The following is a 25,400-nucleotide window of genomic DNA, read 5'->3' as shown; positions in this document are numbered from 1 at the left end:
ATCATAACTTTTTCAATTCTATAGGTTAAATATTTATTAAATAACTTTTCTTAGATTTAAAATTTATTCTGACTTCTAGGTAAGAGGAGATCCCCTTTTTATAAAAGCTTGATATGTAAACCTGGACAAGTGTAACTGGATTAACATCCTTTCCTTTAGACTAGCAAAGTCTCTGTTAATAGGGAAAAATTCCAAAAACAGAAACCCAAGAAAACATAGTGAAACCCTGATACCAGTTTGGTGATAAGGATGCTGGATGAATTTTTCCTTGGGAAAAAATAAGAGAACAGAGATAAACGTCTGTTAAATGAATCACTGGTTGTATCATTTTTAATCTAACATTTTAAAGTGTATGTAAAGTATATATTGGTGGCAAAAATAGAGTAGAATTTACTGTTGACCTGTGTGTGTTCACAGCACTGTTCGTTCAGGCAATCCCACAGAGAAATAAATACCCTTCGAAGTGTGGGAAAATGGAATATTAATTAATGAGTCTATAAAGTTAAAATCTTCCAAGGTATTAAACTTAACCAATTTTTTGACCTGAGATGAAAGCTTCCATTTATTAATATTCATTTATCAACATTACTTTAAAACAAATTTAATAAAACACAGAAAAAATTATAGAACATGATTATATTTTAGAATCTCCAAGTTTACATTTTCAGAATTTTCATCAACTACTCAGCTAATATTTATTTTCAGTGCAGCCTTATTCATTTTGAAGCTTTAACATTTTTGTTTGATCTTAAGCATTCAAACTATGAAAAATGTGTATTCATTAATTTTGTATTAATTCATCTATTAAACATGAGTTCCTTAGTCTATAATCATAGTCTTTTTTCATTCATTTTGACTGTGCCTTGAAAATTTTAGCATTTTAATGTCAATAGAATAAGCTGCTTGAGTATGGACAATGTTGTTTTTGTTACCCTGCAGCTTAGAAAAGAAAAACCCCACTTACTCATATCGTGGTAGACTGAGGTCGCCTCTTTTGTCAAGAACAAAGGTGGTTTCCGTGGTGACATAATCTCAATTTTCATAAGTTCTTCACAACAATGCTTCCATTGGCCTAAGAAAGACAGAAAAAGGCAGGCTAGTTTAAAACATAAATGTGAAGGCATATACTTCATTTTCAGTAGATATCAACATATTTTTTGCTGTGAAAAATAAGAGGGAATCTATAAAGCATTGCCTTAAGGAAACCACAAAAACCTAGTACTACCCATAATTCTGAAGTCCCAAGTCTAAGCACTAGAGTAATCTATTTGAAAAATAAAGTTCTGTGCACAGATATAAAAAGCTAAGATCTTTAGGTTATTAAATACTACACTATTTCACTAAATGGTCTAGGAACTAAAATTTCTATTCATGGCAAAAATTTGTACAAGTTCTCTTCTTTTAAATATTAAAAATACCCAGTTCTTAAGACAGTTGAAAGGTAAAAATCAACTGAAATAGTTATCTAGAAGGATACAGTGCTTCTCAAAAATGGTGTTAACTTTGAAAATTCTAATTAAGATACAAGAATTGTTTATTTAACAATTATTTCTTCTAATGATTATGCCTTTCAAAATTCATATAACTAGAAAAATGCTGCATCTTCATTCAAGTAAAAGGTATATAAGAGCCTATTATAATAAAGACACATCAGTCAAAATTCTAACTGGATCTAATTTATTTTAGGAAGGACACTTTAAATCAAGCCATGAGTCATTTCAAATAAAAAATACTCTTTAAGCTGTTTCAATTTTTAAGTTAAAATTTAAGAGTATGAACAATATTAATTTTTCTTTTAGTTATATTTTACTATTTTCATCTTAAAACACTCAGGCTTATTTCTTCTGAGTGGATATAAACTTCAACCATTCCATGTTTATTGCGTGCCTGCATGCTGGATAACAACTGTGCCAGAGACTATGTGTCTCTATATTCATGTTATAAAAGTAGGTTATTGAGCTTCACTGTTCTTATACTCTGTCTTACATCTGTAGAAAAATAAATATAATACACATGTGCCTTTTGGGAATGATTTATGATGTATATTTTTCTTCCTTTTATTATATTCTCAGTCTCCATACTCAATATCCAATTTGGTTATTTTCCATAGTTTAAAAATAAAAGATATTTCGTGTTTGGTCAAATTATCTATTCATTTTTGTTGTTTTAAATCTAATATATAGCCATGGTTATATGGTAATATGCATAAATTTTAAATCCATCACCTTAAATAGCTAAGAAACATAAAAAACCTTTTAGTATGTTTTATTACAATGCTAAGTATAGAACATGGTAAAAATTTCAAAATAGCCCACATAGCATCTCATAAAGGGAATGAAATCTTGAGTTTGAGGCTTCAAAGGTTGCTCTGCAGAATTTAAATCTAGTAGGATCTGAGATCTGATAACTTATTCCTCCCCTCCACTTCCTTTTTTAGATAAATATATAAAAGCCAGCTTTTCCTTCTTGGGGGCAGAAAAAAATAAGGTCTTACTTAATAGAAAAATAATGAAATACTTTGAACTAGAAAACATTTCTCCATCAAATCTTAGGCAAATTACAAAGTATAGCATTTTCTCTTTATTGATAGATGAAAGCTTTTCATTGTTAAACTGGTAGCAGAATACTAATCATGCTGAAGACTGGAATATAAAGCCAAACTATCCCATGCGTTACTGAAGTCAGAGGTACAAGTGTGTTATGTTCACTGGTGAATTTTACAATGGGAACATTTGTTTTATCAGTGACTAAATTAGTATGCAGTTCTACCTGATTCAACATGCTAACCAATATGAAATATTAAACAGCTATGTTGTATTCACATAAAATCTGTATCCTAAAGATGTTTACCACAATAATATTTGCTATAACGTTCCCAGTCAAAATGATCTGTTATCCTAAGCTGCTCAATAACTCAATATTTATATTATTAAATACTTGAAAAAATTTATCTTTGACCCACCATTCTAGCTCTACCTTTCTGATCATCCAAAACAAGTGTCATTACTCTTGTACATGTTTGTTAGCTCTCAAATATTAGAAATTAGCTATGACATCCCCCTTGCCTCCAGCCTCCACTCTTCAGGCTGTCCTTCGGCAGGCCGAACAGACCTAGTGCCATTAATGTTTTCTCATGGTTTTTAATTTTCTCATTCTCCTGATTTCTACTCTTAATCAGAGTTAAGTAATTGAAATTAACTCTAAATATTAAATTGCTCTTAGTTTATTCTGCTCTAAATATCTATGCTCTACTTTGTTCTACACGTCAGATTTCATCTAAGATTACAAGAGGCTACACTTACCACTTACCACTTATAAGTCAGTCTTTAGAATATAAACATTTCCGTCTTTGCTTCATATCATCATATGCAATGAATTCTAAAGTGTAAGTCTAATAGAATTTATACTTTAAAGATCACATAGATTGGCAAATTTTATGCACAAATCACTAAATACTAAAGAAGTAGCCAGATGTAAGAACCTAGTTGTCATCACGTTCTTATTTTGACAGTAATATCACAAGATTTGTATCCCTCCAAATCCCGTATTTTAGCATGATGAATTATTTTACCTAATCTGGCGAATAAAAACACGAGACCATTTAGGAATTGATATCCAGACCATAATAGTCTGCATTTTTACCTCCTTTCACCCCTCATTCCTGTTTTTATACACATAAAAAGTGTAAAATAGCAGAATCACTCCTAAAAATAATATAGTCTTTGTAAGACTCTCTAGAGCAGATCATTTGAGAAAGCAGTTAAAATTTCAGATGTGATCAGCAAAGGAAAGGAAGTTTTTGTCTTTTAAGTTACATGTCTAAGATCAGCTGAAATTAAAAAAAAAATGTACTGCATGCTGATAAGCATGGAACAAATATTTAAACATCTATTCAGTGCCTAGGGATAGTACTTAAGGAAAACAAGTCCTAAGAATTCCAGAAGGCTATAGAGGGAGTCCTCTGGATTCCTGCAGTAAACCAGCAATCTCTTCAGGCCTCAATTTTCTCAACTTTAGAGGAGAGGGAAATCATTTCTGCCTTGCTGGGCTGTTGTGAGAAATAAAGGAAGCCATATGGTATGTGGAAGGTAATCAATACATTTAGTTCCCTTCTTTGTCCCCACCCCAACCATCACTATAATAACTTAACCAGGCCACAGACCACAGTAGGCTTATAAAAATTAATCTGAGGACAGCAGGTATTAACTCTTTTATAAAGTTCCCAAAACAGATCTTAAGAAGTCCTAAAATTTCTTCTAGGAGTTGCAGAAACAACTTTCTATCATTAGAAAATGCCTATCTTTCGTAATTCTTTATAAAAAAGCATTCTGAAGACATAAAATACTGGTTGAATCTAACAGTAGGCTTAGTTTGACTAGAAATAGCTGTTATCAATAATCTACATTTTCAATATATGACTTCATTATTTTCTTGTTGATAAAATTCCTCCTTAAATTGAGAATATTAGAACCTCACATATTTTACATAGTAGAACTCTATTATATTACTATCACATTGTTTTTATAATCATGGGCTGTATTACTGAAACTGAAAAACCATATGTATGGTTTTAAAATAAATCTTTGGATGATGTCCAAGATGATATAATGAATCTGGAGTTAACAGAAGGTTACATGAGTCTCCTGTACATTTCAAATTTTAGGATCATCACTAACCTACAGAAGTTTTTTACTACTCAAAAAGTAGTATCCCTTTGATCAAACACACTGCCTTAACCAGTTAAAATCCAGTATTTTGAAAAAAATGTGGCCTAATTGTTTTAGGGACAGAGAAATTTAAAAATAACAGGTATTCAAAGGTATAATAAACTACAGTTAAGTCAGCCCTGGGAAAAGGTCGAGAGAAAAAGGCATCAATGCACTGATGATATACTGTCATTTTATTCAAGAGCACTAAAAAAATAATCTTGATCCAAACCAAAGGATTATAATTTTAATATTTAGATTGCTTTGTGCATCCTTTCACGCTTCATGAATATATTACTAGTAAATCCAAACACTAACTTACTAAGATCAAAGAAATGTTGCCAGAAGGCTTCCATCCATTTCTGAAGATCTTCTCTATTGTCTGCTACAAAGATATGAGTTACAGCCTGTCCAGCAACAGGGTTGATGACAGAGAAATTATGAATTTTTTTCTTGGTATCCTTATCCATTGCCCGAATTCTGGTTTCCTAAAAATTAGGACAAAATTGGTATTTTACAAGAGAATATTTTTGTAATATTCAAATAAATGTTTTAGTGCTTCGCTACTATACTTACAACAGATGCAATTATAAATCTTGTTGCTGATCACTTAAAATATGTAATTTTGAGAATTTTCAATATTCAGACTCAAACCTATAAAAAATTGCTTTTTATGAAAAATACTGAGTAACATTTCAAAGTATTCTACATAGAGAACTTAAATTACATGAGATTAAAACGTAACCTGTTTTGATCTGTTTAAGTAGGAGTTTGCTGTCTTTTATATACATCTTAAAATTTGCAATAAAACAAGTACAGCATGTCATAACTGTAATGTGAATTATGTTAACTACATTTCCAACAGTAATAAAATAAAAGAATCAGTAAAGTATGTTTGTTATTCTAATATTCAGGCATTATACACAGTGTTATCACTTAAAGCAGTAAAACCATAACTTAGTGTTTACTGCAGCAAAGCAGTTAGGTTTTCGCCATTAACATTTATTTCATATGTAACATTCATTTACAAAGCTCATAGCTAAAGATCCATGAAGTACTATAACCTTCCTGATGGTACCAATTATTTTTTTAAATGCTGAATGCAACTATCAGCAACAAAGGCAATGGTTTCCTTCATGTTGGTAGTTTAAACTTTTTCTGTGTGGTACTAGGTATGACGCTGTGGTGCTTCTCCTGTCTATACGTAGAAAAGTCTTGTTCCCAAGTCATTCAAGCACTACCACGCCACATGACAACTAGCATCTACATGCAGTCTCCAAGTTTTGGGGAAAGAAGTCTGAAATACAACTATCTATTTATGCAACAGTAAGGATTTGGCTGCTTGGATAATGACGGTTAATGTTCTAGAGCAGTGCGGTCTATTAGAAATATGTGAACCACATAGGTAATTTTAAGAGTTTCTAGTAACTATGTTAAGAAGGTAAAATGAAACTGGTGAAAATCATTTTGTATTTATTAATTACATTATTTTAAAATTGTGTTTTTATGTAACCCAACACATCCAAAATATTATTCTAACATGTGAGCAAAAAACATTTTTGAGATATTTTACATTCTTTTTTGTACTAAGTCTCCAAAATCTAGTCTGTCTCTGATACAGCACATCACATTTGGGCCAGGCACATTTTAGGTGGTTAACAGCCACTGGTGGTTAATGGCTCCTGTACCAGGTAGAACAGTTCTAGACTCATATGTTTAAACCTACAGTAATGCGTGTAGAAGAATATTTAGCCGGCAGCTTCAAAAGCTGTTTAGGAGTGAGAAGAAATTCCTCACTTCTTGCAGTCTTGAATGAAGAGAGATTCTATGTATAGTCACATCCCAAAACCAACATACACATACAATGATGTCTATGTGGACATTACAGGAATAGCAAAGAGTTAACCAAGAAACAATGTACATTCCCTGAAGAATGGGTAAATAGGCGGAGGTGAACCCCTGATACACCAGCTCCCCCATCCTCAGTTTGCTGCTTTCTGCAGTTTCAGTTGCCCCCAGTCAACTGCAGTCGAGAAGCAGATGATCTTCCTCCTGACATATGGTCCGAAGGTCAGTAGTAGCCTAACTCCACATCACAGTGCCTGCGCCAATCCCCTCACTTCATCTCAGCACATAGGCATTAAATCATCTCATATCATCACAAGAAGGGTGAGCACAGTACAAGGTACTCTGAGAGACTGAAAGACTACATTCACATAACCTTTATTATGCATATTGTTAGCATTATTCTATTCGACTCTTAGTTACTGTTGTTAATCTCTTACTGTGCCTAATGGGTAAGTTAAACTTTATCAGAGCTCTGTATGTATAGGAAAAAACAGTAGAGACAGGGTTCAGTTCTATCCACAGTATCAAGCATCCACTGGGGTCTTGGAACATATGCCCTGCAGATAGGAAGGGGCTACTGTGTACTACAGAAGTTTTTCCTGAAGGAAGGAATTCTTATTCAAGAATCACAAGAGAAAAAAAGTGTATGCTGCATGAAGTGGTAACATAACTTTGAAAGTCTGGAGTATCACAAAAGGTGAGGATTTAGTAACCATCTTAGAGACAGCCTGCCCTGTCAATTTTAAAATGTGGGAATGTGAGTGTCTTCAGAGGGTTATAATGGACTTACGGTCAACACTGTAATTTGAAAGAACAGGGTCTTTTTACAATCCTGTGCCATGGTAATAAACTTTGTGAATGAACTCTTTTAAGTAATTATTTATATAATATAAAAACAAACTGGTGTCCTAAATGGCATGAAAATGCATATAATCCATCTCTTTAAATAGAAAGCTTATTACACCAGCAGAGAATGACTTAAGCTCTAGGAAGAATCTTTAATATGCTCTCAATAAGATTTATTGAAGGTTGACTCAGTGGGGGAGGAGGGCAAGAGAATACTCTATTGGTATTAGTATTTAAAAAAAAATGAAATATGAAGTATTCTTGTTGTTGAAATCTTCCTTCTATCCTAGTCTATCTTAATACAAATTTTTGACTACCTTTTGTATACAGGATTAAAATGAATTTAACTTTTAAATAAGGAAAGTGATTTTTATAGATGAATGTGTATATTTTTAATAACACCAAGATATCATTTCAAATGAAAATAGCTATGTAGAAAATATGATGAACTGGATCATTTATATCCTTCTAAGAGAATATAATGCAATAATATAAAAATACTATACATTATACACTCCATTAGCTCTGAGAACCATAAATACCACTAAATTTTTAAAACATGAGAAGCTTTTAAAAGGTGCAAATGAAACACAAAATAGATCATTTGAATTAACTAACTATATTTTATCACCCAAAATAATTTAACTAATGGGAATTTTTTCAACCAAAAAACTGCATGTCAAAGAAAAAGTCATTAAACAAATAAAGTTTCTGATAATGTCAGAAAGTCTATGCAAGTTGTTTTTCGTTGTGGACAAAGTACCAATAAGAGTGCTTAAAACTGCACTTCTCAAGGGAGGAATGGATTAGAAAACACAAGGTGCCTTTTAGGGTATGAAAGCAAGCAGCTTAGGTATTTTTGCTCCCACTCTTTCTACCGCCTAAAATATTGTCTGTCACTCACTGTATTTGAAATATATTTGGAGAATAAATGAATGAGATAGGAGAAAAACAACTCAGATAATGACAATTTCAGGTTGACAGAGTCATATCCCACAGATGATCCTAATCCTACTCTTTATAGATAAGGACACTGATTTTCTGAAATCAGTTTTCTCTCCAAAGACAGAGTTTTCTGCCCAAACCATTTAGTTTATTTGGAAGGCTTTACAGTCAACTTTTATTGTTTTGTGGATAGATTTGAGACTATTTACTGTGAAATTTTAATCCTTGGCTGGATCTCTTTTTTCAGTCACCATATACGAAACTGCAGCCTTCCTCTGCATGAGATGGTGGGTACCCAGAGAAGGCCAAGTGAAGTCAATAAATCTAAGAAGTCAATTTTATGACAAAATACAGCTAACTCGGAAATCAAAGGAAAGTTTCTTTTAGGTTGGTTGTTAATTATTTTTAATTAAAACTGTACTTCAACCTGTCGATTTCTGTGATACTGGGAAATTACTAAGTCAGAACTAGATTTATAAACCATTTCTTACCTTACCTTTTGACTATATGATCTTTAAAGTCTACTATTACCCAGATTACGGTTTCTAAATACTCTTTACTGCTAAAAGGAATCAGAGATCTTTACAGAGATGGCTGATTTCAGCCTGGGCAAGGAAATGTATGAGATAATCCCAGAACATATTCTCCCAACAGAAATCAAAGATTACTAGGGTTGTATCAAAAGGTCTCAAGAGTCAAACTGAAGAGGCTTTCAGTAGCCAAAGATGGGACCATCTGAACATCAATAACAATGATAATGGATTGATGCATGAAGTCTACATGAATTTGAAGACTATGAAGTCTTTAAATCTATTAATTCAGAATAATATTTAAAATGAACTCACTTGTCACTTTTGAAGGATGCTAAGGGAACCACCTCACTATTTTGGTAACTATTTAAAGTCTTTATTCTGTGTTCCCTATAAGACTTGTACCTCAACCCAATAGGTGACACAGTTGAAATTTCCCAGCTAATAAATGAAGAATATTAAAATATCACCAGTTTGCAATCCCTAATGAAATAAAGGATCTAAACAATGCTCATCTGTGGATGTTAATATGACTAGAAGACTCAGACATATTAAATGTTTCCCAATATGGGGTGTCTGGCTGGTTCTGCTGGTTAAGCATCAAACTCTCGGTATGGGCTCAGGTTATGATCTTGTGGTTGTGAGATCAGCCCCATGTCAGGCTCCACACTCAGTGCAGAGTCTGCTTCAGACTCTCTCTCCCTCTCTCTCTCTCTCAAAAAAAAAAAATCTTTAAATGCCTCCCAACAAAGTACACAATATTTCCTAAGACATATTGTTACTAACCAACCAACCAACAACCAACCAACCAAAAACAGAAAGGAAAAAGGAAAAAGACAACTCAAAGATGCAGATAACAAAATCCAGACTATGGAAAACTCTGTAGGATAAATGACCCAATTTCTTCAACAAATTGTGTGTGAAAAAGAGAGAGAGAGAGAGAGTGTGTGTATGTGTGTGTGTATGACAGACAGAGAGAGAGCGAGAGAGAACATGAGGATGCTAGAGCACTCCAACAGATTTAGAGATTTAAGAGACCAAATCAATTAACTGCAATATAAACCCTTATTTCAAAATCCTGATTCAAAAACTAGTCTAAAAATTACAAGACTGGGAAATCTGAACACTGAATTCTTGATGATATATTGAAAAACTATATATATGACTATATATTTTTCTAAAGTATAATTGTTAAATTTACAAGTAAAATCATATAGTCTCCAGGATTTGCTTCAAAATAATTCTATGGTGGGGGCAATGTGTGAGGGCAGAAAGAGGTTTATTTCTACCCTTCTCTATATAGATTATCTTTGAATTTTTCCCCTCAAAAATTGAAAATAAAATACAAGTACAAAAAACTAAGCACCTGCTTTCCTACCTATAAGGCAGAGATAGCACTATTTAACTCACAGTTTCCTCATAAACATGTTGTAAGAATAAATGTGTTATTTGAAAGGTGGTTGGTCTAAAGTTTTGTTAATCAGGCATGAAAACAAAATTTTGCTGGCCAAAAACTAGCTTTATACCTTATATATACTCTAATGACAAAGAAAGTATACCTTCACAATATATTGCAAGAAATGTTTGAAATACATAAACCATAACCATAAATTAAACCAAGCTTTAGGAAGGATTAGTATTAGTGCGACATAATTCTTTTCAATTTATGTCTATTAATAATCAGATGTAAACTCCTAAAGGAAAAGACTTGTTTAAATAATTATTTTTTCTGTATTTAATGAAGGACAATCTAAATCATTGGTAGGACTGGGACATTAAAGGACTAACATAATCAGAAAAAAAATCCCCTGTGCTTCATAATAATCTTGCTTGCTAGGGTCCATGACAAACATAATGGCTAAAAGCAGTTTCAAGACAATTTAGCAAAAGTTTACAACACCAAGTAGTGATACTGATTTGTTTAGCATAACTTTTACTAGTTATTAAAGTGATATATAGTATTTAAAGCAAGAAAAGACTTTTGATCGCAAAAACCCACACTACTTTTCCATCCCACTCCCCACCCCACTGGCAATGGATAAAACTTTAGCTAATAAAATGTTTTCTGCAATGTATAGAGGATTCTATAGTGGCTCTGTTAAATACCCCTGATTGGGAATGTTTTGCTCAAGAACATTAATAGGGAAGTTTTTTTGAAGTTGAAGCAATCACTTTGAAGTAAACCATCCTTTCAAATTTGGATTGAAAAGAGGAGGGAAATAGCTTAGGCTTTTCTTTCCTTAATGTGACTCTTTCCACAGATGGCTCCCTATGAAAATTAACAAACTGACTTAGCTTTATAGGAAATGCTATTTAGAAAAATAAAAATTATAGTTAGAAAACAGATCCTGTGATCAAAATAAGAAACTATTATTTATATACCTTAGCAACTGCCAAATTTATATTTTTACATAATTTTTAAAGTGGCATTAAACAAAATTATTATTTTCTAAATCATGAGAGAAGCCAACCAAAAGAAAAAAAATTCTGATTTGTTCTTTAATATTTAACATTATTAAGCATAAAAAGATCTTAGAGACCCAAGATCGAAAATATACTAAAAACTGAAACAAAACCACTATTCTTTAAGTTTTATTTGGTGCTTACCAGCTCTACAGATCAGAAAATACCAAGTTGGCATTTATCAAAGATCTTGTTTATTTGAGAATATACTAATACATGTATCCTTAGAAATTTCCAAAGTAAGCCAAAAAATGAAAACATCTACCTTATATTTAAAAACCAAGTAATTTAAAACATTGAATAAATGAAAATCTATGAGTTTATCATAAATACGGGAAGAACATAACAGACACAACACTCATTTGCTTCTTCTGGAGGGAGTAATACTGCTCCAATACCTACTGCCAATATCAGTATAAGACCAGTATGTAATACCAACTCCTTACTCTGAAAATTGGTAATTAAAAGTAAGCTTTCATCCTGCCTTTTCAGGAGGGACTGGGATTCATTCCTACTTGATGAAAAAAAGTCCTTCTTTACAAAAGAATGCCAGCTAACACGTGTAGAATGAGGGATATTATGAAAATAACATATGCAATCTCCAGTGTAATAAGCAATTCAGACAAGGGCAATCAGGTCACTAAAACCATTATGTGAAAGACTATTGGACAACAAAGATATTCACACAGTGCCAAACTATCACCTCACTGACTACCTGCTAATAGTAAAGAGGAAAACTTACCTTTATGCTGGAGAGAGTTAGGGGCACCACCTTAACCAAGTCATTAAATGTGACACTGGCAATAATGAGACAACCTGACATCATGTGCCTCTGAACAGAATGCCCTATAAAGTATTTGTCATCACGCATGAAACATGCTTGTAAATAGTGTTTAGAATGAATCTAATCAAGCCTCTAGACCTAATTTACAGTTTAAGAATGCATAATCCTTGAACATTCCTAGATTGAAAGCAAAAGCTTTTAAAAGGACATCTTAGGGAAAATGGGGAAATGTGAATATGGGCTGGGTTATTAGATGATGTAAGATAATTACTGTTCATTTGGCTAGCTGTGATAATGGTACTGTAATTTCATTTATACACACAAACACACTCACACACTTTCATTTTAGAGTTTCCTATTTTTTATAGTTGCATATTGAAATATTCAGGGATGAAGTGTCAATGTTGGAGACATATTCAAATGGGTCAGCAAAAAATGTAGGTAAGAGGCTTTATAGGCTGACAGCTATAAGACAAATAAGGTCTGAAAGTGACTATTGTTGATGACTACTGTATAAGTGAAATTTGTGAAGAGAATAGAACTTAAATGTTCTCACAGAAATGATTAAAAAAACCTATAATTCAAAGCGTGTAGTAATGATTACACAACCATATATTATTTGTCGAAGTTACCAAATTGTACACTTACAACTGGTAAATTTTATTTTATGTAAGCTATATCATCATAAAACAAATTAAAAACAAAATACAAAGAGCTTCAATTCCCTCCAAGAAGAACACCTAGAGATAAAGCAAACTGGACAGCAAGAGAAACTGCTGAATCCAGGTGGCATGAGTGTCCCTCTAGTATTGTTTCAACTTCTCCATAAATCTGAATCATTGGCTAAGTTGAGAAAAAATAATAAGTAAAAAATAATAAGTAAAAAAAAATAAGTAAAAATGACTTTAATAGAAGATATAACTACACAGCATCCAGGCTTACAGAAGAAACAAATAGAATTCTTGATAGAAATAGTCATATTTAAATAAGGAAACCAGGGTGTTTGCCGCTAAAGAACAGTTTTCAAGGTAAATACCCAGTAGTGCAATTGCTGGGTCATAGGGTAGTTCTATTTTCAACATTTTGAACACAAACGTAGTGATCCGAAGGGGCACGTGCACCCGAATGTTTATAGCAGCAATGTCTATAATAGCCAAACTATGGAAAGAACCTAGATGTCCAAACAGATGAATGGATAAAGAAGATGTGGTATATATACACAATGGAATACTATGCAGCCATCAAAAGAAATGAAATCTTGCCATTTGCAACGACGTGGATGGAACTAGAGGGTATCATGCTTAGCGAAGTAAGTCAATCAGAGAAAGACAACTATCATATGATCTCCCTGATATGAGGAAGTGGAGATGCAACATGGGGGGTTAAGGGGGTAGGAGAAGAATAAATGAAACAAGATGGGATTGGGAGGGAGACAAACCAAAAGTGACTCTTAATATCACAAAACAAACTGAGGGTTGCTGGGGGGAGGAGGGGTTGGGAGAAGGGGGGTGGGATTATGGACATTGGGGAGGGTATTTGCTATGGTGAGTGCTGTGACGTGTGTAAACCTGGCGATTCACAGACCTGTACCCCTGGGGATAAAAATATATTATATGTTTATAAAAAAATAAAAAAAAAAAAACAGTTTTCAGGTGAATGGAAGGGTTCAAGGGAAACCCGAAGTGGGGGTAGGAACTGCCAACAGGAGTGCTGCTACAGAGAGAGAGCAGGAATCAGCCCCAGAGAAAAATGAAGATAGCAACATCACAACACTAGAGAATGGAACACCTTGGTATCAGTTCAGTCTTTGAGATCAGCGACTAAATTCTATTAACCTTCTCAACCCAACCCTTATTTCATGGTGTAATCTTAAAATCCTCTTTTGTACTTGAGACAAAAGTCACGCACAATGACAATTTATGTCATCAGTCCTCAGGGTCAAATACAGCCCATGTTGTCCCCAAGTTGAAGGTCAAGTCTATACAAATTACTAGATTAATCATTTTCCTGTGAAATTGTAATGGTCAATTGTGAAACCACCACTGGGATTTCTAAGTATGGTGATTTCAGTCATCTTAATAATGGAGCTGATTGACTACCAAATTGTATCAGTCACCAGGCCATCAGCTTTTATTACCACAAGGAAAAATGAGTCAACTGAAAAAAGGTCAATTCAGCTGGGCCATGTAAACACTGTTAACTGCTTTTCTGGAATTACACCCTTGTCATCAGACAAGAAAATACAGATACCCTGGCTACAGTAACAGTGGGGTTCCACTATAACTTCCCTCTTACATTTAAATGCTAAAGATTCAACACATATCTATACCATTGCCTAGAGGTAGAAACTGTGGCTTCAGGCTCACAACCTCATTTCAGAGATACTTCTTACTTTCAAAACTTATTCAGAGTGGGTACGGAGATAGGAAAAAGTCTAATTTTGTCTTCCAGATCTAGTCTAGCAGTATGTCTGTGAGGAAATAGAAAAACAGTGAGCCATATAATTTTACTTACTAGCTAGACAAGTTCTATCTGATCTGTGAGTCTGTTTTTTCACTTATAAAACAGAAATAACATACCTATAAAACAGAGCTGACTTACTGGCTCTGTCTGCCATAAAGGACTGATATGGTAAAATGAATACCTTTAAAAGAGTTTTCAAATAAAATAAATGAATTTTAAAATATCCTTTTTAGATTACATTTTAATTATTTTCAGGATGATTTTTATTCTATTGGGCAACATGTAAGCAAATTCCATTTTTACTACCTAGGTACCTAGTGAAAAACAGTTTAGACAGAATCATCTATGCAGAATTCTTGTCAAAAACATCTACCTGAATCTTATGAAACAATTAGTCAAAAACAGATATGGGGACTGGCATGGACTTCTCCAAAATGTCAATATAATAAAAGACAAAAAAAGAAAAAGAGGCAGTGAGTGATGGGTCCAATTTAGATAAAAAGGAAACAATCAAAATACATGGTGACCAGCTGCCAATTTGTGGTCCCTGATGGGAGTCTGGGATCAAACAATAAACAAACATTAGAAAGAACACTATAGGGACAATTGGGATAATTTGTTGTTTATATTAGATATTATTTTATCGACAGTAGATTTTTTGAGTGTGGTAATAATATTATGGTTATAAAAGAAATGTCCTTGTTTTTAGGAGAAACGCTGTTGAAATATTTTAGGGAAGAAACGTTATGCTGTTTGCTACTTACTTTCAAATGGTTCTGAAAAAAAAATCTCAAACTACTTAAAGAGAAAGCAAATATGGGAAAATATTAACAACAGCTGAAAAATCCAGGTGAGAAGTATACTGCTGACCATTATTCTATTCTTTCAACTTTTCTGCACATCTGAAATTTTCAAAAGGTAGGGAAAAGTGGATACTGTATAAACAAAACAAAACATTGGCAAGTAATGAAAAAATTATATCACTTTTTCAATAATAAAAATATACTTTCATAAACCTAATTATCTAACCCTAAATAAATTCATCATGTTATAACTTTGATGTTTATTATTTAAGAGTAACAGTAATCTTCCTAATATACAGAACAGATAAATTAAGTTGACTTAATTTAAAGGTCTCACTAAAGAATTTCCGTTAAGAAAAATCAGTATCATTTCTAAAAGCAGGATGGAAACAGACCAAATGTTATTACTGGAAAAGATCAGAGAAATTAACTCAAATCCATATAGATTAGCAAACTAGTATACATATGTTTCTCAGGACATACAACTTTATGTTTTTTTCAAAAGATAATTTAAAGTCAAGTAGAACATGTACAGTTACAAAAAGAAAAGAACATGTAGTTAACAGATGTGACGACTCATACTTTACCATAGCCTTCAATTCAACCACTCCAAAAGCAAGCAAAGTAAAAGAACTAGAAACAATTAAGTACAAGCTATGGATAGAAAACATGATATTCTGCTCTAGAAATGCCATTAAAGTACTCCAGAGTAGGAATGCCAAAAAGGGTGGGTGGGGGAGGGAGAACAAGGCTTGGATAACAGATGAAGATAAATTTAAGATGATGGGGTAAATGTGTGTGTGTGTGTGTGTGTGTGTGTTTGCTTTTGTGCATATGTGTGTGGCAGAGGGGGAGGGGTCAGGCTTTCCTGTTCTGACACAAGGATAGACAACTGCCCATCAATCCCATAAGAAAGCAGGAAGTATTCTCAGGAATGTCTTTTCATGGGATCATTTGAATATTAACTACAAAAAGTATCGTCGTAACATGAGCTAACAATTTACGTTTATAATCTCTTAAATAAATTCATAAAAAATTTAAATATTAATGTGAAGTTGCATTCTCTGTTTTAAAACGTGTTCACTGGTATAGATTTCCAATTACTTTGTTTTCTTAGGAAATATACAGTACTTCCTTTACCAGATAAGCTCTGAAATGGAAGAAAAACAATAAGATTAATTTATCTTTATGAACTGACCTATTTTTTTAACTTTTTATTTTTATTTTTTTTAAGATTTTACTTATTTATTTGGAAGAGTGAGACAGAGATAGCAAGAGAGAGAGAGAGCACAAGCAGGAAGGAGAGAGAGAAGCAGGCTCGTCGCTAAGCAGGGAGCCCTACTCAGTGCTCAATTCCAGGATCCGGGGATCATGACCTGAGATGAAAGTAGATGCTTAACCAACTGAACCACCCATGTACTCCTGAACTAATCTATTTTAGCAGCCCTTCTCTTTTATCCATAAAATGGTAACAATGTGAATTGTATAGAAAAGAACAAACTTTACAAAATGTTGTATCTTTATTTTTAAAATAACATTTTACTTACCTTGTTAATGGACACTACCAAAGCTGGTTCCACTTTAGCTTCAATTTCTTGGGGAGAATAAAAGCAATAGAGTTTACCCCCTCTTAAAACACAATACAACCTTCTCCAACTAATTAGGTTTTCTTCCATTTGCTGAAAAAAAATTCAAGAAGCCATTAACCTTAATCATTATTTATCATCATTAAATTCAACAAAATACTTCAATTATTAAAGTTATTAATTAAAAAAAATTTAGATGTGATAGAGTTACCCATTAATTTAGTGTACAGTAAGTCAACAGTTCAAAATCAGAGGAAGTTAATATCACAGAAAGGTTTGAAATTCTCAAAAACATTAAGCAAAATGGAGGCAATAATTACCACATAACTTTTACACACATAAAATCATAAATCAATGCAGTTTTAGAAAAGCTAGTCTATTCAAAATTAGTGCTTAAAATTCCACAGCAATCCATCTAATGATGCAAAAATATATAAAAATAACTCAAAATTCAAAATATAATTTTCCCTTACTATTCTCAGAACACTAGAAAATGTTGACTACCCTTTAAGAATGCAAATTTTCTTTCCACTTAATGGAATCTTTAAAAAAAAGTTATTGATTCACTGAAGCCCATAATTAATTATTTACTGACTATAAATAAGTCTGGTTATAAATAAATCAGGAGTAGGTGGCACAGAGGCAGCTTTGGAAGTCTAGAGACCTAAAACTGTGCCAAAAGCTGTTTGCCAGAAAGGCCTTTCTGTGAAAGGTGTGGAACAGTCCTCATCTGCTTCCACAAGGAGTCCTCTGCAGCTGATTATCCTGTTCCTGCTGTTATGAAGCCGAGGAACCTGGAGAGGTAGCTCCTTAGCCATCAAAACTGCACTGGACCCCTCCCCTTCCCACCTTCTCACCCTCAGCCCCTTTACCCCCCACCCCCATTCTATGTCGAACATGGAGAAAAATACCATTTAAAAGAAGACTTTAAAAAATACTTATTATCGGAAGGCAAAACAATTGCTAGTATATTAAAATCTAGATTGCAGTTATAATTGTACAATATGTAAAGTCCTCCAACCTGCTGATTAAGAAATCCTGCAAATGCATCCTCAGCCATACAAGCTGGCTGTGCGACTAGGCGGCAGCACATGTTGCCATATAAGGGAAGCCAAAATGAAGACTCCTCTATTTAAACAAGATAGAAAATAAAATCCAGTTATAAACATGTTTATTTAAGGTCATTATACATTTTTTTTTCTTTTTGCAATTTTTTTTTTTTTTTTGCTTTACGTAAGAACATATGTAAAGGTTCATCCTACTCAAATACCAGTGCCATAGTTAATGACAAAATCAAATATGAGAAAGTAGACAGGATAATATTAAACTGACAGTTTATAAATGCTTTCACCTAGAATAGACATAGAACTTTTAGTTTCTTGATCTCTCATTTGATCTTAAAGTATTTAATCGATGGAGATAGTTCAGGGCATATAAGTAAACTTACCTTATACAAAAAAAATCTAATAAAATGATTTTTGTACATCAAATTCTACTTTTTGCTCTGATTTTCATTATATTAGCTAGCAACGTGATCCTCTAAATAAAACATTTCAGAACACAATTTCATGATAATACTTAATAAGCCTTTTGGCTCTTCTTCCCCTTCCCTTACTGAACATTAGGTGGAGCCCACAAAGATGGGCATCTGTGCCTGGGGCTGTGGGAGGAGCTGCAGTGTGCCAGAGCAAGGGGACAGCCAGGCAGGATGAGGGCGAGTAGGAGAGCTGCCAGGCACGAGGTGTCAGAGCCCGAATGGGCTGAGGAAGGTAGATGACCTGGGACAATCTCTCCTCAGGTGTTGCCTGGGGTGGGGGGTCAAGGCCCAAGCAGAATGAGGAGCATCTACATGGTGTGGCTGCTCAGTGTGAGGTATCAGAATCCAAAGGATAAGGAGAGTGTACACATTTGGCAGATGATTCAGCCATGGGAGTCAGAGTTTGAGAGCAGTGAGGACATAATCCATAATTCAGTGACCCAGAACAGTGTGGCAGAGCGCAGTGAGAAGGGCATCTGAGAAGAGGCACAGGGCATGGGGTGTCAGAGCACAGGCAGGCTGAGGGGGGGTGTCCACATGGGGCTTAGGAAAGGACAGCCAGGCATGGGAACTTAAATCTTGAGGAAGAACAGGCCTATGTAGGCTGTATAAGCCTCAGCAAGGTAAGGAATGTCCACATGGGGCAAGGGACAACCTAGAATGAGGAGTCAGAGCTCAAGCAAGGAGAAGAGAGCATCCATACAGAGGAGATAGAATGGTTGCTTTCAGGAAGACTGATCAAGGAAAATGCATTAAAGGTAATAGAACACCATTTTCTCTCTGTCAGAAAGAGGAGTTTAAAAATGTGTAGAATGAACTCTGCACTGTTGGGATTAGAACTGGAGGCACTGGTGTGGACTCATGGTTTCCAACATACAGATTAAAAAATATAAGACACCATATGCACATAAGAGTAGCTATGTCCACTGAGAGGGCCTGGGGAAAGCAACAGTAGTGCTCTAATACCAATGAGTGGACCTAGAGCACAGACTATGTCTTCTAAATATTATTTCCTTTACAAAAGAACCGGCATTCCTTGGAGAAATAAGTGGTTCCAAGGTTGGGGCTCAGAAAGTACCTGATGAGCCTGAAATATCTTGTTACACCATAAAGCAAGAACTACTCAATGAATGATGAGAATACTATCAAAAAAACATCAGAACCCATCTTGAATGTGCTCCCATTGGCCAAACTGGAGACAATCTGAACCTTATAATAAACAATATCAACAGAATAAAATAGGAAAACATGAGTCCATACTGATATAAATAAATAAATGAGTAAATAAATCAACGAGTAAACTGAAAGGCCAATAAGAAATACACTTACAGAGTTTCAAGACACTCCCCTCTTCCTCACAAAATAGGTATTAATTGCAAATTTTTACAGTAGAGATGGTGGGTAGACACCACACTAATCAAATGTTCAAAGTGAAAATCATAATCAAATTATATGCCATTTGACAGAATGCAATGAGAACTTAGCATCAATTTCTGCCAAAGATGTATATCCTAAATCTCAAGAAAACATCAGACAAACCCAAATTTAAGGACCTTCTACAAAATAACTGACCATGATGTTTAAAAATGTCAAGGTTATAAATGAAAAAAAAAAAAAAGACAGAAAAACTGGTCCAGTTTAAAAGAAACTGAAAGAAGCATGATAATTAAATGTAATGTATGATTTGGATGGTTCTGCATTGGATCCTTTTGTCATGAAAGACATTATTGGGACAATAAGCAACATTTTAATAGGGTCTTAGGATTAAATGGTTGTAATGTAGTAATATTCATTTCCTGACTTGGTAAGTGGTAGTGATGTAGTCGATGTCCTGTTAGTAGGAAATACATATGAATATATTTAGGGTAATGGAGAACCATGTAAACAACTTGCTTTCATGTATTTTGAGGGGGAAGATCTTGACATTTGACTTGTAACTTTCTGTAAGTTTGCAATTGTTTAAAAAAGTTCAAAGAACATTAAGATATTACTTTCAATGTAGTGTGAGGTAGGCATTGAGCCTTCACATTTACATAATTCTGTGTGTTAGGGCATAAATAAAAACTCAATATATGACCCTTTGCCCACCCTCAACCACACAAAAATGATTTTCAAAGTTTTTACTGCATCCCTGTTGGTAATGACTATAAAATGGTTAGCCAATGGCTCTCACTATTACTGACCCAAAAGTCTTAACTCTGGGAAATAAAACTTTTTAGGTAAAAATACTATTATATAATATATAGATGCCATGCCAAGGTTTGGCACATCAGTTACATGAAAAAGACCAGCCTAAATGAAGTATACAAAGTAAAACAAAAAAGTTTTTAACAACCTGCTTGTTCATAATTCTACTATAGAATAGAGCACAACAAATTACCTGGCACTATTAAAATCTTTTTTTATTAATATCTTGGTAAAGCTGCTATCATTCAGAAATAAAGGGTTTGACCTGGGAGAAATAAATGCATAAATACAACAAAGACAATGATTCCAAAACACAGGCATAAATAAATAAATATGTGAGCATCTCCCTTCTTAAAATAGGCAGGAAATGAAGTAAAAATTGTATATAAGCAGGCATCTGAGTAATACATCTGAAATCAACTTTGTGATTTGTGAATTTAAAGTTTGAAAGTAAATTACTTTATATAGCAATCCCAGATTTATGAATGCCTTATGTTCCAAATATCGGTAAGCTTGTTGTATTTAAGTTAGGATGTACTTTCCAAAAAAATAGAATCGTAAATGATGATTAGTTTTTCAGATGAGTTCTTAGAATTTATCCAATCAATAATGTGTGTGGAACCTAAATACCACATGTAACAATGGGCTTCTCTGGTAAAATAAGGTTAGGTTTCATAGCATGCAGAGAAAAATAGTTTCTTCCTGAATGCAGTCCTTAAAAAGGGATATTGGGTGTAAAATTCCTTTTTCTACAGACCTCTTATCACATCGCAATCACCTGTCCCTTCTAACCTAGGTTTCTTTACAGTTCAGGACCCCTGTGGAATGAAGCAGAGTCACAGCTGCTTCTCCTGACTTCTGAAAAGAAATATGGCATCTAGGCTAGTCACTTCACTTAGCTGAGTATCAAGTCTTCATTTTTAAAAATACTACCTTCTTAGGTAGGAGGGTTATTGTGAAAACCAAGTTAGATAAAGTGTAAATGGCATCTATCATTATGTCTGTCACACAGTAGCTGCTTCTCGTAATTTCAAATCCAGGGCAGTCTCACTCTCAAAACCACACCCTATCCATTTTCAGAGCTGCTCCATCCTTGTGCAACATATCTAATCAAATTACTTAATTCTTCTTTTCTAACCAAGGCGGCATTAGAACAAGATGAAACAGGAAGTGAAAAAGCAATTTGACTTTTCACTATTTAAAGATTTTATCTAATTCATTTGTAGTTTCAAATGGGGAACAAAATGGTGTTTAAAAATGACAGCAACAACAAAAACAAAACACAGGCAAGGGAAAGAATCCAGATAACATCTCAGTTCCGTGTGAGTCAATCTTCACAATGTGGTTTCATTGTTTTATAAAAAGCATAAAAATTTCTTGATGATAAAGATATCATTTTAGCTTTTCCTTTCAATGATCAAGAATAATAAAACTGAGTTATAAATTTTTAAAAATCTCGTATTTCCACTTGATTTTATAGACACTGACATAACCTTATTTAGGAAAACCCATTGTATTAACATAGATTTAAAGTAATGAATAAATTTGAGGATGGCTTTTTTCTGAATAAAATTGTTTCCTTTAAGTTACAATATTTCTTCTTTTTCAAATAATGACTGATTTCCAAAATTTTAATTTACACACACTCCTAAGAATATACATATATATTACATAAAGAGGCATAGAGGTTACTATTTCTTAAAATTTTTTTCTGTGGAGCCCCCAAGTTTCAAAGTCAACAGTTTTTGGGTGTTGTTATTTTAAGCATAAGTCTTCTCACAGTCTTTAATGTGTTGGTCTGGATTGTGTTTCTCTAAAACAGAGCCATGCTGCACAGTTCCCATGCTGATCTGCCTTATGAGCATTTTATTAAATAAGAATCTAGTAATATCTTACAGAACACTGAAGGCAACTGAGGAATCACTGCTAAATTAATGCTTCCTTTATGAATTGTATTCCTTTCCACAACTTTTCAGATGATTTGGTTGAAAGAATGGAGCTTTTCATATCAATTCCATTATTCACACATCACAGTGTTTTGAGTCTGTAGGTGCTTTAGCAGTCATCATCCCTGACCAGAAAGCAGAACAAGAAGAGCACAGCCTGTCCTGGATTATTTAAACTCTGGCTCATTCACTTGCTAGCTATATGATATAGCATGTTATGTTCTCTATGCTGCAAGTCACCCATCTATAAAATGTAAATGACAGTAAAATGAGGAACTTGTGAAGGTCACAGAGCTAGCCAGTGGTAGGACTAGAATAAGAGTCCAAGGCTGATGGCTCCACAGTCCAGACTATAAATCATTTCATTGTAATGTTTTTTGATAGATACATCTCACAGATAGTAGGAATGAAAACTGATGTGAAGTGTTTATTTATTTACATTTTGTTGTGATAAGAACACCTAACAGGAGATCTATCCTCTAACCAGATTTCTAGTGCACAATACAGTACTTTTAACAATAGGCAGTAGTACATTGTACAGCAGATCTCTAGGGCTTATCCATCTTGCATACCTGAAATTTTATACCCGTTAATTAGCAACTCCTTCTTGCCCCTGGTAGCTACCATTCTACTCCTGCTTCTTTGACTCTATTTTAGCTACCACATCTAAGTGGAATCAGGCAGTATCTGTCCTTCTGTGACTATTTCAGTTAGCATGATGTCCTCAAGGTGCATTCATGTTGCCACATACTGCAGAATTTTATTCCTTTTTAAGGCTGAATAATATTTCACAGAACAGTGTCTGCTGCATAATAGACCCTCATCATATGATGGCAATATTGATAATTCTAGAGAACTGACACAAATGAAATGATAAACTCCATTTGCCAGATTTTCTGATAAAATTGATAATGCTTATACTATTACAGACTTCAAGGTTTGGGTGATGAGAGGCTAGATTGTTCAGATCAATCTTCCCACTAAAAAGTACTGAAAATGCTGAATCAAATATCTCAAAAAATTTTCCCAGAGCAACAAAGAGGTAACAAGACCATAAGAAGTTACCAGTACAAATATGATAACAAGACCATAAGAAGTTACCACTAAAAAGTACTGAAAATGCTGAATCAAATATCTCAAAAAATTTTCCCAGAGCAACAAAGAGGTAACAAGACCATAAGAAGTTACCAGTACAAATATGATAAATGAGAACGAGTGAGTTAAGTGAGCACAGAAGCTGTGTTTGTCTTGAGAGCATTTGCCAATCCCAGCAAATCTGAATTTATGATTTAATGATCCTGCAAGATAAGGAAGCAGAACAGAAATCAAATTCTAGGGACTGAACAATGTAAGTAGTTAATGGGAGATCCTCCCCATGCTAGGCTCATATCCTGAAGGAATCACCAATGGTAGTGGTGAACAAGAAATAATCCAAGCTCAGGATTCTCAATGCCTAGAAGTGGGGTTAGGACGGGTTCAGAGAAATTCAGACATGATCTTTGGATAAAGCGGGCCTAGACTAATAGTTCCCCCAGGTGCCTGCCAGAAGCAAACAGAAACATTAAGCATCAATTTATTCCTGTATGTAAACTTTAGATTATAATGACAAGTGCATGAAGACATTCAAGGAATTGAGACATCATGAGAACCAGTAGAAAAAGACAACAGAAATAGACCCAGAAAAACATTATATGTCTGAATTATTAGTCATAGACTATAAAACAGGCTATTCACTAAAAACCTAAACAATAATACTGACAATGCATGCAAGAAATACAAAGTTCCCAAGCAAACCTGAAAAAGTCAAAAAGAAACTTCTAGAGCTGGGAAATATAAGAACAGAAATGAAGAACTCTTGGTATATAGGTTTAACTGCAGATCAGACAGAGCTGCAGAGAGAATAAGGGAAATAGAAGATAGTTCATAAAACAACCCAGAAAAGCATTAAAGACAGACTAAAAGACGAAAAATACATCACAAAGAGTAAGAAACATAGATGATAAAGCCAGAAAGATGGACAGGTTTAACAGGAATGCTAGGAGAAAAGCAAGAGAATGGAACAGAGGCTCTCTGAATAGAAAAGTAAGATTTTTGTCCAGAGCTAACGAAGACACCAATCAGTAATTTTAAGAAGTTAAAGGAGTTGCCTCTTTATTTTGTTGACTGTTTCCTTTGCTGTGCAGAAGCTTTTGATCTTGATGAAGTCCCAAAAGTTCATTTTTGTTTTTGTTTCCTTTGCCTTTGGAGACATATCTTGAAAGAAGTTGCTGTGGCTGATATCGAAGAGGTTACTGCCTATGCTCTCCTCTAGGATTCTGATGGATTCCTGTTTCGTGTTGAGGTCTTTTATCCATTTCAAGTTTATCTTTGTGTATGGTGTAAGAGAATGGTCGAGTTTCATTCTTCTACATATAGCTGTCCAGTTTTCCCACCACCATTTATTGAAAAGACTGTCTTTTTTTCCACTGTATATTTTTTCCTGTTTTGTCGAAGATTATTTGACCATAGAGTTGAGGGTCCATATCTGGGCTCTCTACTCTGTTCCACTGGTCTATGGGTCTGTTTTTATGCCAGTACCATGCTGTCTTGGTGATCACAGCTTTGCAGTAAAGCTTGAAATCAGGTAACGTTGTTTTTGTTTTTCAACATTTCCTTAGTTATCGGGGTCTCTTCTGATTCCACACAAATTTTAGGATTATTTGCTCTAGCTCTTTGAAAAATACTGGTGGAATTTTGATCAGAATGGCATTAAAAGT

At 34.0% G+C, this 25,400-nt stretch overlaps 1 protein-coding gene across 6 annotated transcripts in view; it reads right to left on the bottom strand.

Moving 5' to 3' along the window:
- Window positions 1-25,400, bottom strand: part of RTKN2 (rhotekin 2) — a 72,973-nt gene that overhangs the window by 2,095 nt on the left and 45,478 nt on the right. For all 6 annotated transcript variants that reach the window (XM_013063055.2, XM_013063053.2, XM_004765683.3 and 3 more), the window contains 4 exons: window positions 17,996-18,102; window positions 16,936-17,067; window positions 5,029-5,194; window positions 965-1,072 (listed from right to left, as the gene is read on the bottom strand). In XM_013063055.2, the coding sequence (XP_012918509.1) occupies window positions 965-1,072; window positions 5,029-5,194; window positions 16,936-17,067; window positions 17,996-18,102 (513 nt within the window). The remainder of the gene's footprint in view (window positions 1-964; window positions 1,073-5,028; window positions 5,195-16,935; window positions 17,068-17,995; window positions 18,103-25,400) is intronic.

This window comes from Mustela putorius, unplaced genomic scaffold (assembly GCF_011764305.1).
Source record: "Mustela putorius furo isolate JIRA1106 unplaced genomic scaffold, ASM1176430v1.1 tig00003949_pilon_pilon_pilon, whole genome shotgun sequence".
Classification (NCBI taxonomy): Eukaryota; Metazoa; Chordata; class Mammalia; order Carnivora; family Mustelidae; genus Mustela; species Mustela putorius.
Note: the sequence above shows the minus strand (reverse complement) of the source record. Positions and strands in the feature narration are given on the sequence as shown.